The sequence below is a fragment of the Orbicella franksi genome, chromosome 12 (assembly GCF_964199315.1).
Source record: "Orbicella franksi chromosome 12, jaOrbFran1.1, whole genome shotgun sequence".
Classification (NCBI taxonomy): Eukaryota; Metazoa; Cnidaria; class Anthozoa; order Scleractinia; family Merulinidae; genus Orbicella; species Orbicella franksi.
The window spans coordinates 10,034,133-10,055,767 of NC_138156.1; the positions used below are offsets into that span (position 1 = coordinate 10,034,133).

General features: G+C 39.4%; 1 protein-coding gene across 1 annotated transcript; it reads left to right on the forward strand.

Annotated features, from left to right (window-relative positions):
- The first annotated feature begins 1,640 nt into the window (after positions 1–1,640).
- On the forward strand, positions 1,641–15,175 carry LOC145464144 (uncharacterized). The gene is made up of 4 exons (XM_081447960.1): positions 1,641–1,778; positions 5,514–5,820; positions 8,623–8,963; positions 14,448–15,175. Exons 1-4 carry the CDS (start codon positions 1,715–1,717, stop codon positions 14,501–14,503), a joined length of 768 nt encoding a protein of 255 aa, XP_081304086.1. The 5' UTR covers positions 1,641–1,714; the 3' UTR covers positions 14,504–15,175.
- Positions 15,176–21,635: the final 6,460 nt, after the last annotated feature.

The following is a 21,635-nucleotide window of genomic DNA, read 5'->3' on the forward strand; positions in this document are numbered from 1 at the left end:
TCACCCTTAATCGAGGGGCACATCAAAGGTTAGTAGTACTTCGTCAGGAACTTGGAAAAATTTACCTGAATTTTGAATCCTTTGAGGGATAGGAGGGGGTTGCTCTATTGACGTAATTATTCAGGTACAATAATGTGCACCTCGCTATACATTTTGCCTTAATGTTTTGAAGCTGAGTGTAGGCGAGAGAAAGTCCAGTGAGAGAAGATAGTTGACAGAGAAAAGAAGACGGAATTATTTAATACGCTGCGATTAATCTCGGAATGAGGGGCCTTAAACACTTGGTAGAGGAGAAGAAGACAAATTAAAAAAAGTAAACCGTAATATACATGTCTCGGATATTTCGGCTATGTTAGATGACCGTTTACATATGAGAAATTGATAATAATTGATCAGCAATTAACAAACTAAATTTCAAAGCTGATCAAGTTGAACTGACTGTCGGGCCTTCCCTTCTTTTTTTCTCCGAGTAGCCTGATTCCCAGGATGCTCGCCGGGCTACGCTTCATCGTGGAATAGAAAGTCATGTAAAGTTTTGGCTTTCGAGAAATGGGCAATTTCTTGCAGAAATTTTGTAATCTGCGTAACCCTAGCCTGCGAGCGGGCTCACGTTGGAGTACAAGCGCGCGCGCGAAATCGAGCGGCGAAGCCGCGAGACGAGAAAGTGAGCCTGCTCTGATCTCTGCAAATTTTTTATTTCCAACCCGGAACCGCAGAAAAGAATAAGTCAATTACATTTTCACCAGAAGTATAAACTTTGGCAGCTCAGATTTCTCGGGGAAATTGTAAATCTTTTCCATAACGACATGTAGGTGCGATACCCGCCCGGAAGGGGGGGGGGGAGGGGTACTTTGGGAATTATTTCTGGGTGGGAATGTGCCGCTGGGACCCTGGAACCCTTAGCCTAAACCAGAGCTAGTTCAGCTGAATTTTCCTACCCTATACTGGAGTAAACTCCCCAAATCCCCCCATCTATCGACATTGTAGAGGCTTAGTTGCGTAAATTTAATCTTACCGATTTGATTTTTTTATATTTTTGAGCGGCAATTCCTGGTTTCCTTAGTCTAGATAAAATCCTCAACCAACTGGTCAGTTTCGCGAAAAGGCTAGGCCAGCGTAACCCCGGCCACTCCTATCCTCCAGGGCTTCGAATTACGGTCATTTCGCTCCATAGGCAAAATCGATTTCTTTACGAATACATCAACTCATTTCATCTATATTCCTTATTTCAAGCCATCAACAAACGTGCAGCTGAGTAATTCTTTAAATGCATTAGACTGCATACAGACTCCCGACGAGCGTTTCACGCTCATCGGCTCGCTTCGCTAGCAGAATTTTTTTGTCGTCCTCGCCGGGACCTATGTTCGCTGGCTACTATAGCATCGAATCTCATATCAATCGAAAAACGAAAAAAGGAATTTCAAAAAAGAAATATAAAACGTTGGTTTTTGTATTTGAATTTTAAATGCAGACGTCTTGGAATTTTGAACAAAGCCAGTACGTTTTAAATGAGGAAAATTCAAAAGAAAAGCTTGCAACTTAAGCCGGAAGTTTCGTTAATACTTCCGGCACACTACCAGGAGCGGAGAATGGTAAAGACTCGAAACGAGCTGAGGGCCTGGTCACTAGTACGGTTGACGCCCTTCGTTTGAGCAAGAATATTACCGGCATTTTACACTTCTGTGGCTAAGAACTTCGCTTCAACGGCAGCAATATGGCAGGGAGAGAAGAGAATGTGTTTATGGCCAAGCTAGCGGAGCAAGCTGAGCGATATGAAGGTAAACGGTTAGTTATTGACTCCATCAGTAGGCATTTTGTAGCTCTGCAACCTCGAGTTGGCGGATTGTAATCAAGTTGGTTGTTAGTAGACAAACACTTCTTTTGACAAATATTTTAAGAGTTAAGATCCACCAAAACGGTAATTTAACTGTCATTTGCACTTTAAAAGAACTCCCACATTTAATCTGCCTACAGAAGTTTGTTTTACAGTCTTAGATACATGTAACATGATACAGACTAAGCTTTGAGTTCGCTATTTTGTACCCCACCAGGGGTGGGAGGGGAAGTCTATGAAAGTGACGGAGGCGAGCTGTGGTTAGTTGAAGTCAGATGCTGAGTTTAACCCTTAAGAATGATCTTTTATTGATGAGTGATAAGCTAGTGACAAGATTCAGGTCCTGCACAAAAGCAGTGCTTTCAGTAAGATTTGAAGTAGGTGTCTCCCTTTAGTTAGCACCTGCCAGAGCTGATAAAAGGCACTGAAGGCCACTGGTCCTCTAGCAGGGCTCAAAATTAACTTTTTTGTTTGGGAGCCAGCTGCCAACTAATGGAAAAATTTTGGTCGCCACCTTATTTTATATATAACTTACACAAGAACATGATTTTATACGTTACTTTGCATGCAAGAAAAGTCACAATTGAAGAGCGAAAATAATTAGAAACAGGTGATATGTCTCTGGTTCGAAGGTGATGGTTGTCTTCATAGTCATTTTAAATGAAGCGAACCTTAAAACATTTTAAGTCCGTGGTTTTCATTGTGAGACAAACACGGATCCTTGCGTATTTTCCCTTTGCTACTTCTTTGAAATGCCATTCTTTATTTTCGACTTGTTTTCCTCGACGCCTGGAATTAAGCTAGTTCCTAGGATATTATATCCTTCGGCAGTTTGGTGAAATCCACTTTCCCTACATCAACAACTGATGAAGGATTCAAAGTTTGGATTAACCTTTTGGCTGAATCTTCATTCCCCGCACATAAAAACTCATGTAACTCCTTAACTCATTGGTATCTGCCGCCATTTTCACAACAAATAAAAAGCACGTGGTGTTGAAGTGTGCCTGTGATCCCAGTTTCGGAAGAAGCCGCTGAAACAGTATGGTGCGCCATGAACACAGTATCGACGTGTCGAAATACATTCAATTTTTCAATTATCTTGTAATATTCAGACATTATTTTACTGGGGATGGAAAAGTGAGTTGTATACTAGCTACCATATCTGATTGATTTCCTAATATAAAGATTTAAAAACAAAAGTTGTGTTGTGGTTTTCTTTAGTTATTGGACAAAACGCGAGTCGCCAGCTGGCGACCAGTTCTGAAAGTTAAGTCGCCAGTGCACAATTTTTGGTTGCATTGGCGACCAGTGAGTTGCAATTTCGAGCCCTGTATAGGGGGTATGGGGGAGCATGCCCCCCAGAAAGTTTTTGAAATTGGGAAGCTCGGAAACACAATTTCCAGTGCTTTGAGGCAAAATATCACCCAAGCATTCAATACTAAATAGCGAGGCCGGACACAAATATGAACTGTTCAGAAAATTAAGTTACATACTGAAGTCAAGACCTTTTAAAAACCAAAGTCATTCGTGATATATAAGACTTGGCATGATGTTAACTTCTTACACCATATTAAAGACTTACAGTACCAATCAGAAGAAACCTAACAGGGAACGCTTAACTGAACGTGTTCTGTTTCCGTTTCACACGTGTTCCCGTTCCCGTTCTGTATCCATTCCGTATCTGTTCTGTATCCGTTCCATATCCATTCTGTATACGTTCCGTTCCTGTTCTGTATCAGTTCTGTGCTGTTCTGTTCCTGTTCTGTTAGCGTTCCATCGGTAAGCGTTCTTGGAACTCGTTCAGAGGAATGAGGTTTCTGAGAACTCGTTTACAAGATTAGCGACACTCATTTGCATTTCATACAATGGGTGGCCTCATGGTTAGTGCGCTTGTCTCTGGATCGAGCGGTCCGGGTTTGAGCCCTGGCTGGGGACACTGTGTTGTGTTCTTGGGCAAGACACTTTACTCTCACAGTGCCTCTCTCCACCCAGGTGTATAATGCGATGGACTAGCATCCCATCCAGGGGGGAGTAGAAATACTCCTAGTCACTCCATGCTACAGAAACCGGGATAAGCTCCGGCCTGATGGGCCACTTGGCTCATATGCAGACTTTACCTTTTTTACAATGGGTTAAAACTGTTGCCTTTATGCGAGAATACAGACAGTAAACTTAAATTTTCGTGGTGAAAATATGGGTCCAGTCACTCGAAAAATACGGGAAGATGGTATTGTAACTTCAAGGCCAGTTTATAGTAAGTCTTTTTCCGAAACGATACAAAGCGACCAGTAATCTGTGTGATTGCCTGATAAAAGGAAGAAGTAAACCAGCTTGCCAAGCACTTTCAACACCGTTGATGAAAAAATGCAAGCAAAAGATGAACTTTCGGCTCTTGTATTTACATGAGTACTTTTTGTGAGATTTAACATTGAAGTATCGGCAAAAACTGTTCGGAGAATGCGGAAGAAACTTGGCAGGAGGACGCGAGTGGTGCAAATTACGGACAAAAAGCCCAAGCAAGCATTTTGTGATACTTTATCCGTTCTGTATCCGTTTTGTATCCGTTCTATACCCGTTCTGTACCCATTCCGTTCACATTCTTGTACCCGTTCTGTATCCATCCAGTTCCCGTTCGCAAACTTGTTCCCTGTTAGGTTTCTTCTGATTGGTACTGTACCTGATTGCGTCTGTGAGCTTTTTGAAGTTGAACTAGGAGCAGACAGAAACGACAGCATGGACTGCAGCCACTTCATAGTGGAACTGACGATGCAAGAGAGGAAATGATTGATTTATTGCTAATGGGGGGAGAAGCATGCTGTCGTGTTGCAATACCTTTTTGAGTACATTGGAGCTAATTTGGCTCATATCCAGGCTGAAAATGTCCAAACTGTTCAAAAATGCATTTTTGCCAAAAAGCTCCAGTTGTCATTGGGTTAAAAGTCTTTGAAACATCCTTGAATTTTCTCAAACATTGAATACAGTGTACTACTAAGTCAAAAACAACTTAATTTGATTTGTATAAACTTTCAAATTGGCATTTTCTTGTTCTGATGTCCTTGTGTATATTGACCTGAAGCAAAAACTTGTGGCCCTAAAACTTGTTTATTTGGAAGGTGCATACTGTAAATCCTCGGGCGCTTATTTCAAATTTAGGAGAAGGTGGGGGGCGGGGGGGCATGTTTATTTAATTTTTCCCAAATCATGGCCTGACATGATCATATTTTTAATACATTATCTGCGCGTTAACACCAACATAAGCTGTTTATTGACATAAAATGCTGATCCTAAAGTTTAAATCGCTGCACTGTTAGTACTTGACATGTTCATTGGTTCACTAAACGTGTTCACAATCTGAAACAATGTACAAATCTAATACTGCATGACAAACATTATACATCCTTTGTTGTCTAATTACTTGTCCACAAAATGGGGGGGAGGGGGGTGTTTATTTTAAATTTTGCCCGATAGGAGGGCACTAATTTTATAATTTTGATTTCCATTATCACTTATAAAATTATATTTCTGGCAGCAGTTCTTGAAAAAGAGATTTAGTCCCTGAAAAGTCCTCCAATAAAGGTTGCAATTTTTTATAAAAGCTGTCTGGGATTGTATAGGGATTTTTGATTTCCAACCTTGATGTACTACAAGTAAGCATATGCTCTAAACTTTCTAATTTCAGAAATGGCAGAGTTTATGAAGGAGGTTGCAAAGGCAGGGACTGAACTGGAGAGCGAGGAACGCAATCTTCTGTCCGTTGCCTATAAGAATGTGATTGGAGCTCGTCGGGCAGCATGGCGTATAATATCTTCTCTGGAGGGGAAAACAGAAGGCAAGGGGGAGACTAACAAAGAGGCAAGCATTAAAGAATACAAGGAGAAAATTGAGAAGGAGTTAAATGAGATCTGTAAACAAATCATTGAGCTCCTGGATAACACCCTTATTCCTAACTCATCAACTGGTGAATCCAAGGTTTTCTTTTATAAAATGTAAGTACTGGGTATATCTTGGCTTTTTTCAGTATTGGGTATATGTAGCTATGTATATGGATATTTTGAAAAAGTCATGATATGTCTTGTGGCACAAAATTTTTGCAGGTTTTAATTGTGGATTTTCTTCATGATCCACTAAAAATATTCTTGCGAAAACAACTTAGCCTTGATTACCAGCGGCTTTTTGGATGAAAGTTCAGCTGGACACGTGGGGATTCTTTTGTTAGTCTTAGCCAATCAGATAACTGCAGGCAGATTTTTGTCACCTATAAATTATCTCCTCAGGTCAATGGTGGATGATGTGGAATTGATCAATGTGGCATATGATAGAAGTTTAGAGACATTTAAGATCGAAAGTTTAAAAATTTACATCGAGGAGTGCTAGAAAAGTTGGTTGATGACCAAGATGTGTTCCTTACTGAGCTAACAGTGTCGGGAAAATTTGAATCTTGTGGTTCCAGAATGTCAGATAATGAACAAAGGAAAGCCACACTAGGCTCTGGCAAAGCCAGACAAAACTAATTATTTTAAAGTGGTACTATGACAAAAATCGCATCTTTCTGATCTAAGCCATTTTTAAATATAGAAAAGTAGTCTGTACGAGAAGAAAAATGCTGTTTAGTTCTATTTTCAAATATCTCTTTTCATTCCAGAGATATTCAAGTTTTTAAAATATGCAACCACTGACTGCATTGACAAAATAACCATTATTGATCATCAACACAGAGAAATGTAGTCACCATTATGGCAACTAAACCAGAACTTTTGCCGAATTTTGGTCGCCAAGGATGAAATGTTAGTTGCATTGGCAACCGTGTCGGTCGCAATTTAGAGCCCTGGGATGGCTTTTAAAATACTATGCCTGTGTTAAGCCTGCAGTCTTGTAAAAGGAAAGGGCCAAATTGGCCCTTTTTTCGTTTTTGTTGGGGCCATCTCTGATTGTAATGTGGGATTCCCGCAATGGTGCGCTCTGGCGGAAACACTGCCCTATAAATTAGAACGTAATGTAGTGTGAAAAATATAACAAAGGAAAGCAGCAGGGAGAAGTTCAGGAACTGTGAACTGTACAGGTTTTTTCACACGGCTGCTTCAAAATAAATTTAATGTTTTGGACTACAGTACACTGTTTAATTTTTTGACTTGTCATGAATTGACAGATATGGTTCAAGTTATCGAGGGTAAAATTATACAGAAATGAGCTGAAGGAAAACGAAAATTGCTTCGAGTTAGCGGGGGGTTCGAGTTATCGAGGGTTCAAGTTACCGAGGGTAAAATTAAAGTAAATGTATGACGGAAATCCAGGGGAAATCGATTTTGGTTCGAGTTAGTGTGAGATTCGAGTCAGCGAGTGTTCGAGTTATCGGGAATCAACTGTGTTTGCAAATGGTGGAATTCTATGAAATAAACTTAAAAATTTGAGGGGTAAAAATCATGGTATCACTTTAAAAAAAAAAAGGAGCAAAAGCAAACCAAACTAGCTTGGCAAAACATATTTGGCAAATTAAAGAGTGTCAAGTTAATAGTGTCCAGAAACCATGCAGACCTACATATGACCATTGTTATGACATTTGCTGCACCACAAATGAATGGCTCTGCTCTACTTAAAAAAGACAAGCTCTTCCTTAGAACACAACAAATAATGCCCTTCCAAGGCAATATTGTGAAACAAAATATGGTGGACGACCAAAATTAAAAAAAAAAAATGGCAAAATAACATACAAATGTTACGAGCCGTAAGTGTCCTGTGGGCCTTTCTATCATTTACTTCAAGTGTATGACATTACTGGTGACCAGAAGCACCACATGAGTTAAATTATGAATTTGCATCACAGACAGGCTTTGTCGCTCAGGCATCCAGCTCTCTCTTCTCTCGGCGAGGAATGCTGACCGGACTCAAGAGAGTAGCAGAAATCGAGCCTGAAAATAAGTGTCCCTTAAATTAACGCTGACATAATAACTAACATAAACTGTTGACAGTCAATAACTCATTCCAAATAATTCAGAAACGCTGTTTGTCAAGGGTGGTAGTTGTTGTCACTGCATTACTACCAGAGCCATCAACTGCAGAGGAACAAAACAAGTTAATCTTTAACAACACAGTTTTAAGCTCAAGCTTGTTATTAATATCAATTCTTACTAGACCAAAAACATTATATTTCCGGCTTACTATCTGATCTGAATGAGACTGACAAGAAGAGTGTATTCTAATGTAACTATTACATACATACATACTTTTTTGTCATTTGTCATGTAGGTCATTAAAAGGCAGCTAAAAAGCTGATGTGGACCCACAAACTAAAGCTCAACCCCATGCAACAACAGCAACTTTTTACTGCTAAATTTTTATTGTACCATCTTAATATAGAGATTTAGGCCAGCGTAGCTCTTGGGCCGGGTTGTTCAGAGCCCAATAAAGCTCACCCAGGAAAAGGTAGAAATTTGATTTCATGTAACTTTGCGGTGAGGTTTTCTGTATATTGTTTGGCCTTCTGTTTTGAGTTTTAATAATCACCATATACACAAAACAAAGCAGCAAAAAACATTTGTTTAGAAGAAAAAGTTATAATTTGGTTAACTTTTAATCCTGGGTTAGCGTTAACCGGCTTCTGAACAAACTTGCCCTGTTTTCAACAAGTTAAGCTGACATGAGCCCACAATCCAATCGAAAACCAGCCATCCCTAGTGATTACAACATAACTATAATAGGGCCCTGTACTCAATACAAACACATACAACAACAACACAAAACATGCAAATAAGTTACATTTACTGATAAGCTGATTGTTCTCTTTTAAACAGGAAGGGTGATTACTGTAGGTATAAAGCTGAAATTGCTGCTGAAGGTGATAGAGCGAGCATTTGTCAAGATGCAGAGCAGGCTTACAAAGAGGCACAGAAAAAAGCCGAGGAAGAGAAGCTTTCAGCTACACACCCTATCCTCTTGGGCTTGGCGTTAAACTTCTCTGTATTTTATTATGAGATCCAAAATCAACCAAACGAGGCCTGCAAGCTGGCGAAGGAAGCCTTTGACAATGCCATTAGTGACCTAGACCGACTGAGTGAAGACTCGTACAAGGACAGCACATTGATAATGCAGCTTTTGAGGGACAACTTGACCCTGTGGGCTACTGACAATGAAGGTATAGTTACATGTCTTTGATATTGAAAGGGTTGAAATGGGAAAAATAGTAATAATCAGAATACTACTAAGGTTATTCCCCAGTTTTGCATTGTGCATCCCTACTGCGCATAATTTCACGCGTGATTAGCGCGCGTGCATTAAAAAATGGTGGCTTTTTCTTTACCGCTGGACCTTGCCATAGACGTAAATCATCATTTTCTCACAAACGAGTATGGTGACCTCTCATTTTTTTCTATTGTTTTGAATCGAGTAATAAATTTCTCTGTGTAAAATAAATATGGACCAATTCTCAGTGTAGAACAATTAAAAGCAATCGTCGGAAACGTTAATTCAGTAAGCAATCGTGACTACAATCGTGGTGCTGTTATAAGGATTTATATGGGTATAAACAAGGTGCTGTTGCTCCTAAACGAACATGGGGACCCCTCATTTTTATTTCAAAATTTAAGTTCCTATAATATAAACAATTAATAGGCAAAGTTTCACAAAAATCTCAGTGCAGGTTCTATTTCAGTGGAATGACCTTAATCAGTTAATGTTTTGATATATTGAAGTATTTGTTCTACCTTGGCACTGCAGCTTAGGAGACTAAAATATATTATTAAATACGAAGTTGTTTATTCATGCCTTAAGGTGGCCGAATACAGTTTTTGTGTGCGCTTTTGCTGATGCAATTCAGCGCACGCACAAGCATTGCTCAAAGCAATCATGCTGTCAATAGAGTGTTCATTTTATTTACTCAACACCCGTAGTATCTGTGCTATTTTTCTCTATAATTGAATGCAGTGTATTGATGGCTTTAGTCTTTTATTACAAAGATATGTTAGAAAAGGTAACGATGCAAAGAACCCAGCAATTCTCAGCTTTTTCTTTCTTACCGAAAGAACCCAGTTAAATGCGCATGCACAGTAAGTCAAAAAATTGCAATTGAATGAAAAAATGTACTCTCGAAAATACGCCTATTTCTCGAGATCCATCCATTAGAATTTCACGAAATTTGGCACGAAAATACTTTAGGAAATAAGTAACTGGAGTATTGAAAATAATTGAACTTTAACAAAGGAAATTCTAGATATTCCAGTGAACCTTCAACAAGGGATGATTAAAGATCTCTCCGTTATATTATTAGCAAAATGGTGTTAACTTGTGAGAATCGTTACAAGCTTGTAGCATGCAAATAACAGACAAAATCTAATGACTAGATTTTCTGCAAATAAACAAAACCGATTTTAAAGCCTGTTTATATTTATTCGTGTTGCCACGGCAACAGCACATACGTCAGCTTAACCATCCAAAAACCAAAGTTTCTGTTGTTAACTGGATTGCCACCATTTTGGGCGATTGAGGAATCAAGGGTTTTAGAGAGAACAGTGAATGAAACACAGGTATCAAAAACTGTGTTCAGCCACCTTAACCTCAGTTTGACAACCTCAGTGTGATTTCTTTTGTTTTGGTCCCACAAGCCTCTTAGCCATGGTAGAATATCATAACAGCCCTTTTTAACTTGGAAAATATTTATACTTTCCATTTGTAGTGGTGGGACAATTTCACACCTCCACACCTCCACTCCTCCACTCCTCCACTCCTCCACTCCTCCACTCCTCCACTCCTCCACTCCTCCACTCCTCCACTCCTCCACTCCTCCACTCCTCCACTCCTCCACTCCTCCACCCCTCCACCCCTCCACCCCTCCACCCCCCCACCCCCCCCCCACTCCCCCACTTCCCCACTTCTTCACTCCCCCACTCCCCCACTCCCCCACTTCTTCACTTCTTCACTTCACTTCTTCACTTCCTGGTAGAAGTTTCTAAGTTGCATTAATCACCTTTATTTGATAACTATCAACGGGTTGTGACAAGAAGTATACTTGCATTAAAAAGTTGCGTGATAGATTTCTACGTACAATCATGTTTGTTCAATGGTCCATTTGTGTTTGGTAGTCAACTAGCTGTACGTAGTGTTCTCCATTTGTAGATTGTTGATTCAAACTTAAATATGTCGTTGAAGAAACGCGAAAGTTCATGTCCATTTGCAAGTGCGGAGGAAGCACCACAGTGGAAACAGTCGGGGGGAAAAGGTTTCAAAAACATTTCATCAGCATTGGGCTGATGCATTAGCCGCTAGTGACAAAGTTTCCTGCTTCAAGCAGGAGAAGTTGCTTGCACTGGATGAGGAAGACCTTTGACATTTTTTAAGCATTACTTCATTGGCTGTTTTATCATTCAAAACAGTACTGTAACACTAGCATCTCAACTCAATTGGTATCTTGCGGGTTTCCTTCACGTTGTTTATGAGTACACTCTTTGGTTGTTTATGGCATCTCTAAACTAAGGCAAAAGGAAGAAACAGAAGCGTAAATTGTTTCTTACTGACCTGGGTACACAAGCGGTGGAATTCAGATCTCTCAAAGGATATTTTCCACCAGAGGCAACATTTGAGATTCCTTTGCAACTGATACAAGCTCTATTGTCAAAGTAATGAGTCTTCACTTTATCGCTCAATGCATCATTATTTTCACACGTTTTGTGTAATGATTTGAGTATTTCTGTGATAGCTGTTTCACCATACAGTCAAACCTGTATTAAGCGGACATCCTCGGGACCCTTGCTAGTGTTCACTTAATACAGGATGTCCACTGAAACCAGGTTCCCTAATTATTCGTTTTAAAAGGGTCATACATGTAGTAATGTTCCTCATTAAAAAGGCCTTGAAAGGGTCAAATACCATTCCTGTAAACATACAATCATTTGAGGAAGGAAGGATTTATTTTGTAATGGTTTTACAGACTTGTCTGTAGGTACAAATACAAATTTCCTGTTTGCCAGACAGATGTTTTGTTTGTGAGGTCACATATTAAATTTGATCAGTTTTTTTTGTTGTTGTTGAAACAGAGATAGTATTTCCTGTTTGTTTTAGATGTGGCAGCTCTTCTGTGGGCAAAATTAAATGACTAACCTATTAAAACATAGATGAACAACATGCATCTTTCTTCCAATGTCTGTTTAATACAGGTTTTCGACAACGAAAAAGACCATTAAAGTTAACTTTTAAGGTGTCCGTGTCTGCTTAATAGAGATGTCTGTTGAATATGGGTAATTTTTGCAGTAAATCTGGGGGAGAAAAAGGGGACTTGTCTGCTGTCCACTTAATAGAGGGTGTCCGCTGTTAGGTTATTCCTCAGAATTGTGTTGCACATCCCTACTGCGCACAATTTTCTTGTCATTAGCGCATACTCACGAGGCTGTGCATATACACAACATATTAAAAATGGTGGCTTATTCTAAATGGCTTGGCTTGATTATTAGTTGAGGAGCACATAAGTGTTAGCCTCCTACGCAGACGTTCTTTTAAGGTTGAACCTTTAAGGTGTCCGCATCCGCTTAATAGATGTGGCTGTTAAATATGGGTAATTTTTGCAGTAAATCTGGGGGGAGAAAAAGGGGACTTGTGCTGCTGTCCGCTTAATAGAGGGTGTCCGCTTTAAGGTTATTCCTCAGAATTGTGTTGCGCATCCCTACTGCGCATGATTTTCTTGTCATTAGCGCATGTTCGCAAGTGCATGCATATGTATACACAACATATTAAAAATGGTGGCTTATTCTAACTGGCTTGGCTTGATTATTAGTTAGGGACCACATAAGTGTTAGCCTCCTACGCAGACGTTCTTCGGGCTTGTCATGCAATCTTCCTTCCCTATGATTGTCTGCTGAAATGCAGGGTTATTTACTTGGCCCAATCACAGCACACTTCCCAATCAAGGCAGCAAACTTTGGACCCAGAGAAATTTTTTCAAGAGACGTCAATAGATATGATTGTGGCCTTCAATGAGTATGTGGACATTAATGTCGGTTTAGATACCCTATCGGCAAGAAGCTATCAGTAGTCTAAGAGTATCGTGACAGATTTTCTGCTCAAAGTTCAAGCAATAAGTGGAAAAATTATTTACTAAAGATCTACTCATGGCACAGTAACTTTTGGAATACTATTTAAAACAACTCACTTTAGTTCATTTCTCTAAGTGACCCCATGATTAAATTCTCAAGCATTCTCGAGAAAATTATTGTCAAACCTTTTAAGAATGCTTAAAGCGTGCATTAAATTGTCTTAAACTAACACGAAACGTCTGTTTTAATTGAAATATGGATAACTGCTAGTTCAATTTTCTCTCGCAGGGTCAGCTTGAGTGCTTAAGTCTCAATATGTTCTTGTTAACTGTATTCAAAATATCATGCCATGAGGTTTCTTTTTTAACTCAATTTTTGCCATTATTGCTTGAATGGTCTGCAGAAATCATCTTAAATACAGAACTTGGACTAGTTTAGACCTGGGATTTGAACAGTTGCATATTTACTTTGAAAGTGTTCCCATTGATGTTACATGCAACAGTTTACATTGTAATTCTCGCCACGAGGGAGTATATAAATAGCATTTTGTTTACATGATGATCCCGCACTCATTGGCTCTAAAGTAATTTCCATGTGAACTCCAGCTGATCTTTACAAACAAATGAAAAGGAGTGTGCTGTTTGTTTCAGCAGATGTTCATGGGGAAGGAAGATTACGTGACAAGCCTAAAGAGCGTCTGCATAGGATGCTATATAAGTGTCTGCAATTCTGTAATAGTGGGAGTCCATAATAGTGTGGGTTGCTTCCACACATTTTTTTGTAGTTTTGGCCAGGGATGTAGCTTCTGTCTTTAATGGTAATGTAAATGAGAAAACTAAACCATGAAAAGGGCTATTAGCTTATTGGCATACATATTATTTCTAGTGCTCATGAAAAGGACCATAGAACAACCACTTTTTTCAGGAGAGCTTTATTGAGGAAGGGTGTGTTAATATTATTAATGGAATTCTATGGAATTTTATTTTCTTTGTAAAGCCTTTTTTGTGGACTTGTAATAGACAACATTTCACACAAGTTTTGCACTTAGCATGGTTTTTGGCCAACCCCTTCAATTAAAAGTATGTGTGTAATTATGCATGCACGTAAATGCCTGAGATCTTGCACATACATTTACATGAAATACTGTGTATTTCCTATGCTGAAGTTTTTTATACAGTCAGTCAATGATATTTTTCCTGACCTAAACAACATCTAAAATTCAATGTGGAACATGGCAAACTGACATAGCCCTACAGCAAGTCTGTGGTCTGAGAAAAATTACAAGGAACCCAAAAAATCCTAACCATGAAAACCTGGGTGCCCAGCACTTAAGTTTTTCCAGTTGCCCAAAGGCAAAAGTTAGTTCCCTGTGGCATGTGGGCACTTCTAGAGCACAGTCCTGCCCAAGTCTTTTTTCAGTTCTTTTTTAGGTTTGTGTAAGTCTACAAGTTTGTGTAGGTCTGCAAGGTCCAGCCAATTTCCAGGGTAAATCTAAGATGTCTCTTAGCAGGAGAAGAACTTAATAGTCCACAGAAAAAATATATATATATATTCTGGGCTCTTTTCTTTACCTTGTAAATGTTTTGTCTTCAATACAGATAACAAAGGAGATACAAAAGTTGAAGATCTAGAAGGAGACGATATGAAAGAGTAACTGGCAGAGGCTGACTTCAGGAGTTATCTTAAAAATGGCTTGCATGCTTGTCTGGTTGATAAACCGTTTTGATATGATGTGACAGAAAATATGTAGCCAAGATGTCAGCCTTCCCAATTCTTTTGTAATGATAATAATCTTTTTTTCTCTGAGCTACTTGTAAAATTGTAGGTTGTTATTTTTTTCACAGTTAGTCTCACACCTAAAGTAAATATAACTTGTGTAAGAAACTTACATTCAAACACTTGTAGATGGATAGACACCCTTTATCAGTAGGTGGACACGAAGTTGTGGTCAAGCAAGGCAATGTAGTACTTTGTTCTGGTTCACAGAATGTTCACCAACCTGTGGTTCAGTTGTATGCAATTATTAAACTTTGCTTTACCTCGTGTCAATAGACCATTTTCGAGTTACCTTTCCCTCTGTCTTAAAACAAGTCCTCATGCAAAACGTTTCATATGGAAAAAAGTTTGATTTAGAGAAAATAAACCTGTAGGGGAACGTATTTTCATACGAATGGTTTGGCATGAAGACTCGTTATGGCAGAGGCATAAGTCAACTCAGAAGTGGCCTGTTGTAGCAACGGTGGACAATCTGTTCGTTTGGAAAGATTTGTAAATTTTTCCTTTTTTTAACTGGAAATAGAATTTTTGATTTTATTGTTTTTGCTTTGCTAAGCAGAAATCAGTCGTGTTACATCAACTGATAATATTGAGTGTCTTTCTGTTGTATTGACTAGCCACTGTGCGTTCTTTGGGTTAGTGATTTTCAAACGCTTGCCATGATCGATGTAGTTAGTCAAAAACTGACCCCTGCTTTTGGGAGGCTCCTTTTTGGTGTACCCAACCCATCTTTCTTTGCATGCTGACTTCTTTAACTTTAGAAAATTTCCATACAGAGATTTTGTTGTCTCAGACCAGCTGTTACCTGCACACTAAAATGCAAGGAATAACTCATCACAGACAGTGTCCTGATGTCAGTAGAGGTCAGAGGTGGGGGGTGGAGGGAGAGGACTCCCAGATGAAAAGGTTGGGATGTTTGTCGTCTTGTTTAGGGGTATAAATCAAGGATTCTGGTCTCACTTAGGGTGTCGTGATGAAACGCCACTATTTTTAGCTGTCAAAGTATCTTTTAAGCTGCACTTGAAGAAACAATAATGAAAAAATGCACATATTTCCATTTATAGGCTAGATTGCCGCCAGTCTCTCGAGTCCGGTCTACAAAGTGCAAGCTCTTTTCCTGAACAGCAGCTGGTAATCGAGCCTATTCTGTTTTAAGTGGTATCTTTTAGGAGTCAAAGAGAGTTTGAGCCACACCAAGATTGGTCTCTTTTAGGTGTTTAATTCAAATATTCTGAGGAACATCCCCGACTTTTTCATATGGGAAACCCCCCCCCCCCCCCTCCCTCCCTCCAAACGGGGTAAAGGTGTATCATGAGTGTTACTTGTTGAGGTTGAAACTTAGGGGTACCCCAGTGGGAAGAATAAAGTGTGTGGAGAAAGATGAATTTTTATTCAAGTTATTCAAGACATCTCTCAGCTCTGTTGAAATTTTCCTGTTGTGTACATTATTTAGTTGAGCTCTTTTTCTGTGATGATTTTATTGTCTAACCAATACCCAAGGGTTATGTTCTTAAATATTGATTTCCAGTTGTAAGAATAATAAGAAAGTCATGATTGTGAGGCTTGAACCACCTTGAAAGGGCTTGGGTGGGGGGGGGGGGAACTTAATTGAAGAGTGCTGTAACATTCTGAGAAGTATCAACCTGTGGTACTTTTGGGAGAGGGTCTCTGCATTAAAGGGGGCTGTCGCAACTTAAGGTTGGCTAAAACATGCTCGTGAAATGTGAAAGCAGGTCACTTGTTGAAAGGCATGTACATGAGAATAGAGTTGTGTGTCGTCGTTGTGTGTGATAGTTGGCAATGTACAGTGTTACTTTAATCTCTCGAATGAGCCCCTCCCTTTGAAACTTCAATTTTAATCAAGTTCTCCCCCTCTCCCCAGATTTGTCAGACTTGACTCTGAGCATGCGCACAGTGACGGGAAGTCCTTGAATCGTGGACTTCCGGTGTCGGACCTCCCCAGAGGTCGCGATTCTTGGTGCTGACCAAAAGGAGCGCGGCCTCTGGGGACGAGAATGAGCTAGTAAAAGAGGAATCCTCCCTAGGAAAAACAAATGACAACTGGACATTTACCGATAATCCATAGCGCGAGAAAACACAGAAAATTCTTCAAACCTAGCATGCACAGTGCCTGGAGGGAACTCCCATATGAAAAGGTTGGGGGTGCTCGTCGTCTCTCTTAGGGGTACCCGGGTGTAAATCAAGGATTTTGGTCTCTCTTACGATGAGTTATCAGGACGAAATGCCACGTAGACTATTTTAGCTGTCAAAGTATTTTTTAGGGTGCACTCGAAGAGACAACAGCTAAAAAAGCAACCTTGTTCCCAGGGTTCTCTCCTACCCTTGAAACGAGGTTGCTGGAAAAGCTCTCATTTCGGTTTTTGGGCTCGATTTTCGCCGGTCTCTCGAGTCCGGTCTTATAGCCCATATGAAAGGGACGGGGGTGCTCGTCGTACCTTTCAGGGGTTAAAAAAGCGGTTTTTTAGTACCTCTTAGGGTACCTTATAGTAGGCTCTTACCGATAGTGCTTGTAAAAAAAGCATTAAATGCTTGAAGCAGTGCTTGTTTTTTTGCCAAAAGAGTGCTAAAATAATGCTAATTTTTTTAAAAAGTGCTCGTGGGTTACATAAAAATGCTCACTTTTTTCCGATTTTTTTAAACATAGAATATTACATTTTTCAGATTTTCAGTTACATTTTTCAGCAACAAAATGTAACGATCAATGTTTCTTTTTTTCCATCAGTCCATTCTGGCTGACTTCCATTGTTCCTCGATGACAAGGTGGATGACGCCATCTTGGAACGAGTGTGATGGACTGGGTTTCTAGAAGGCAACCGCTGACCTATCAAACCTATTCCCCAGGCCTCCTCGGCTCCTTTGACTAAAATGAGGGCAAAATGCATCTGGGAGGCTTTGGACGCCATAAATAAAGTCAGATTGTGCGTTTTAACACAAAATTATACAAATAATCAGTCCAAAATCCAAAATAATGCTAGCAGTGCTTTTTGGGATAAAATGTAAAAAAAAAAAATGCTCGCGAAGCCAAATAATGCCAAAAAAAGTGCTAGCACTATCGGTAAGAGCCTACCTTATAGGGTATTGAGCCGAAAAAATATGACAAGATATTTTAAAATCAACTAACTTTTAATTTTGTCTCAAAATTGGCACCTCTTAGGGCATCTTGGCACCTCTTAGGGGTTACTTTCAAAGTTTCCGACGGGCTCCCCCGTCCTTTTTATATGGGATTCCCCCGGGGGACCCAACCGGTTCATAATTCGCTCAGCGTTCGAATTCACCCTTACCTCGATCGGCCAAACTATTGGAAGAAGAACTAGAATAGAGAGAGAAGTAGAATAGAGAGTTGCTGTATTTTTCCGCTACGGTATATAAATGCAATAATTACGCTTAGAGGAGCAAACTTGAAGCAGAGTCGCTTCGATCTTTCCTAGATAAGTCGAGATAGAAGAGTCTTTCCCGGCTTATCTAGGAAAGATCGAAGCAACCCTGCTCGGATGGTATAAACTGACAAAAAGAGACGCCTGGACATTGGGGGTAATACAATATTAAAAACTGGATCATTGCATCATGCAATTCAAGAGTTTTCATTGGCTTAGCCATCATGGTATATGAGACATTATACCATGCTCTACAAATAAGCGCACGTGTAATTTTTTTGGACGTTTCTATTTTTTATTTTATTTCACTTCTCAAAGTTTTGGTGGCGTTTTTAATAAAGCAGTTATTCCAATCACGCTTGTCGGATATGAGATGATTCACGTTGCCAACTCGGCGCTACGCGCCTCGTTGGCTATCTGTCATGTCATATCCAACGCGCACTCTTCGAGATATTTGTTAAATAATACGAAAAAGAAAACTTGTATATTTAACAATTATTCCACGAGCGCGTATTGGATATGGGTTGGTTATAACAACAAACGGAAGTGGAGTAATTGCCTCCAAAATATAGAAAACTAGACTAAAATAAAACTAAAAACGCCCAGAAAAACATGCGCAGGCTTACCATATTTGTAGAGCATGGTATGAAGCCAATGAAAACTCTCGAACTGCATTATCATCAGTAATTAATTATAATAATATTATTAATAATTAATTATAATATAATAATTATATACTTCTCCGTGTTCTCGACAACAGCTGATCAGGAACTCTAACATCAGTTGCAAAACAGACACTTAATGTTGGTCTTGAATTTGAAACCAGTGTTTCTGATCGAGTGGCAAATGTAATGCCAAAAAGAGCAACCTCGTTCTCGTTCGACCCTGGTAACAAGGTTAGTGAAAAGCAGTGCACATCGTGATTCACTCCGTGAGTGCTCTAGTGAGGCCATCAAGACCACCGAAGTGCTGGGAGAGGGGAAGGGGGGTAAGGATTGGACTTGCATTCGCAGAGGTTGAGGCAAAGCTGAGAGGAGGAGAGGAAAAAGAGGGACAGTTAAATATACGAGATGCAACGACATCTAGAAATAACTTCTGAACACAAATTATGCACTTTTATGATCATGCCGATCAAGGAAGATAGTTTTCATTTCAAAAGACGCTCATTCGAGATTTCATTTTAACTTACCATAGATTTTCAACACGGGCTCTTTCGGAACGTTTTCTCCCATGGCTTGTACTTGGCAAAAATCAACGAATCAACGGATCTATCACAAAGCCAAGTACCCGGACATGCACTGAAACAGTAGGAAAATTCTAATATATAGTGTTTACCTCAACCGGAGAAAAGAGAGAACCCTCGAGAAGTCGGCTTTCTTTTGCAACTCTACAACCCTTTCAGCAAGTTTTGAACCGAAACGGATGGTTCTTTTGAAAACCACTGAACTCTAAATCTTCGCCCAGTAGTCGCAGACCACGTTATTATACCAACAAAGTGCTTCAGTGGATATGCATAGACAGTTAAAGTGGACATCACTAATTCAAACACAGTTATTTCCAGTTCCTCGTTATTTCGAACACAAAACATTTTCTTTGGCTTTGCCCTTCACTATTCATTTACTATCGGCTATTTCGAACTCCCGCTATTTGGATCTACTTTTTGCTTCCCCTGCGAGTTCATTTATTTCGAGTCGAAATAGCGGGGTTCCACTGTATTAGCACGCAACTGGCAGTCTGCTCCAAACTCTGAGAGTTCGAAAGCAAAGGTAAGTTTCATTCTGATTCTAGTCGAGTGTGGTTGTGTTGCTCATCTGTTTTTTTCACTGAAATAGCCAAATATATGCAGTTCGAAGTTTAGAAAATATATTTGCATTCTGTACGTTTTGGGAAGCACTCACAGATTTCCAGGGGTCGTCTGTGGTCTCTCGATTTTTCGGTGCTAGGACCATTTAAGTATTCATTTAGTAAGAATTCACTCTCTGGCTCTCGGCATGTTACCTCGCTGCACTGTTACAGTTTGTAGTCTCTCGATTTTTCGGTGCTAGGACTATTTAAGTATTCAATTAGTAAGAATTCACTCTCTGGCTCTAGGCATGTTACCTCGCTGCACTGTTACAGTTTACTTTGCTAATGTTCAGGCATGCCTCGCGATGAACCTAATTATCGTAATGTTAATTAATGTTGCGCCTGAAGTAGAAAAAGTAAGTAAAACGACGTTTATACCTCTTACTAACTAAGTTTTTGGTCCGCACTGTAAGTTCCGGACCGGGATTTTTCCCCTTCGATTTATTGAAGGAGAAAAAAAACGAAGATCCGTAACTTACAGTAGGGACAGAGAAGACGAGGTTAGTAAGGTTGTTATTATATCTCTACTGTGTGTCTGACGGGTTCGGGAACGATCACGGCTTCAATTTGCTGACGCACGTAGAAAGTATCTAACGGGTCAATATGAAATAGTCATTAAGTCGTTAGCACGTTTCAATACACAATTTAAACTAAAAGAAAGTTTGAAACTTTTACTTTGCATGCTATAAAAAAAGTTAAGAATTAACACTCGGCGATAATTCACGAAACATTTTAACAACAAGAACAGCTTTAGATTTTAACGGGCCGTACATCAGTAGAATACGGCCTGCTAGATTGACCAATTACAGCGCGTGTAGTTGTAGTAAGTGATCACATACGGTATAACAATTTTAAACAATTAGATTATGAACTCGAGATATATGAACTTCATATTGCGAACCTCATAGAGATCGAGAGCGAATAATCTAATTGTTTCAGTGGAATTCTAACTTTAATAATATACATGAAAAAAATCACTCGATTCTGATTGGCTGAGAGCAGTGCAGTTCAAGTGTAACACCAGTGCAAAAAGTGTAACACCAGTGCAAATTAGACATCGTAATTCTGGATTATGATTGGCTGAAAGACAATAGGAAATTTTCGAAGCCAATGATATTACGTAAAATGATGAGGAAAATTTTGTGCAGAAACTTTGAAAAAAGTTTTCCTGAATGAGAAAAAAATGGTTTCAAGAAAGGTCTTCCACCACTTCCTCCACGCAAATTTTTTCATTTTTATATTATTTATAAGTAATCATACGGTTTTTCTCGTTCAATTTGAAATTAATTTGCACTTGTGAGTTTTTGAAAAATCTGAAAAACTCACTTGTGCAAATTAATTCCAAATTGAACTCGAAACCGTATGATTACCTATACAAATTAACGCAAATAACGGTTCCCAAATTTTTCTCTACGTATTTTTGGGTATAATAAACTTCACGCTTTAACAAAATCGCACTGACTGAATTGTCATGGGAAATTTGCAGTTGTTTACGCGCGCGCACTCGTTTTTCAATAATTACAAGATTTTTTAAGTCAAAATACTGCAGTCAATGAAATGACAGAAAATTTTTGACGGGCGAGTACTATCCATCCGGGTATTTTCCTCGGACGGGCACTATGGGCTGATAGTGTCTCTCCGCGGATGAACACTATCGCGTCACGTGATCAATTTAAACCAATAGGAATCGGGGAAAATTTAGTGTTGAACTATAATGGCTGATAGTGTACGAGTAGCTCAGCCAATCAGATTGCAGTATTTGCATTAGTA

Bases quoted from the DNA above. Each gene is read 5' to 3' on its own strand.
- LOC145464144 (XM_081447960.1), top strand. From the start codon at position 1,715: ATGGCAGGGAGAGAAGAGAATGTGTTTATGGCCAAGCTAGCGGAGCAA. The intron at 1,779-5,513 runs GTAAACGGTTAG...TTCTAATTTCAG, and splicing joins GCAAGCTGAGCGATATGAAG to AAATGGCAGAGTTTATGAAG. The intron at 5,821-8,622 runs GTAAGTACTGGG...TCTTTTAAACAG, and splicing joins AAGGTTTTCTTTTATAAAAT to GAAGGGTGATTACTGTAGGT.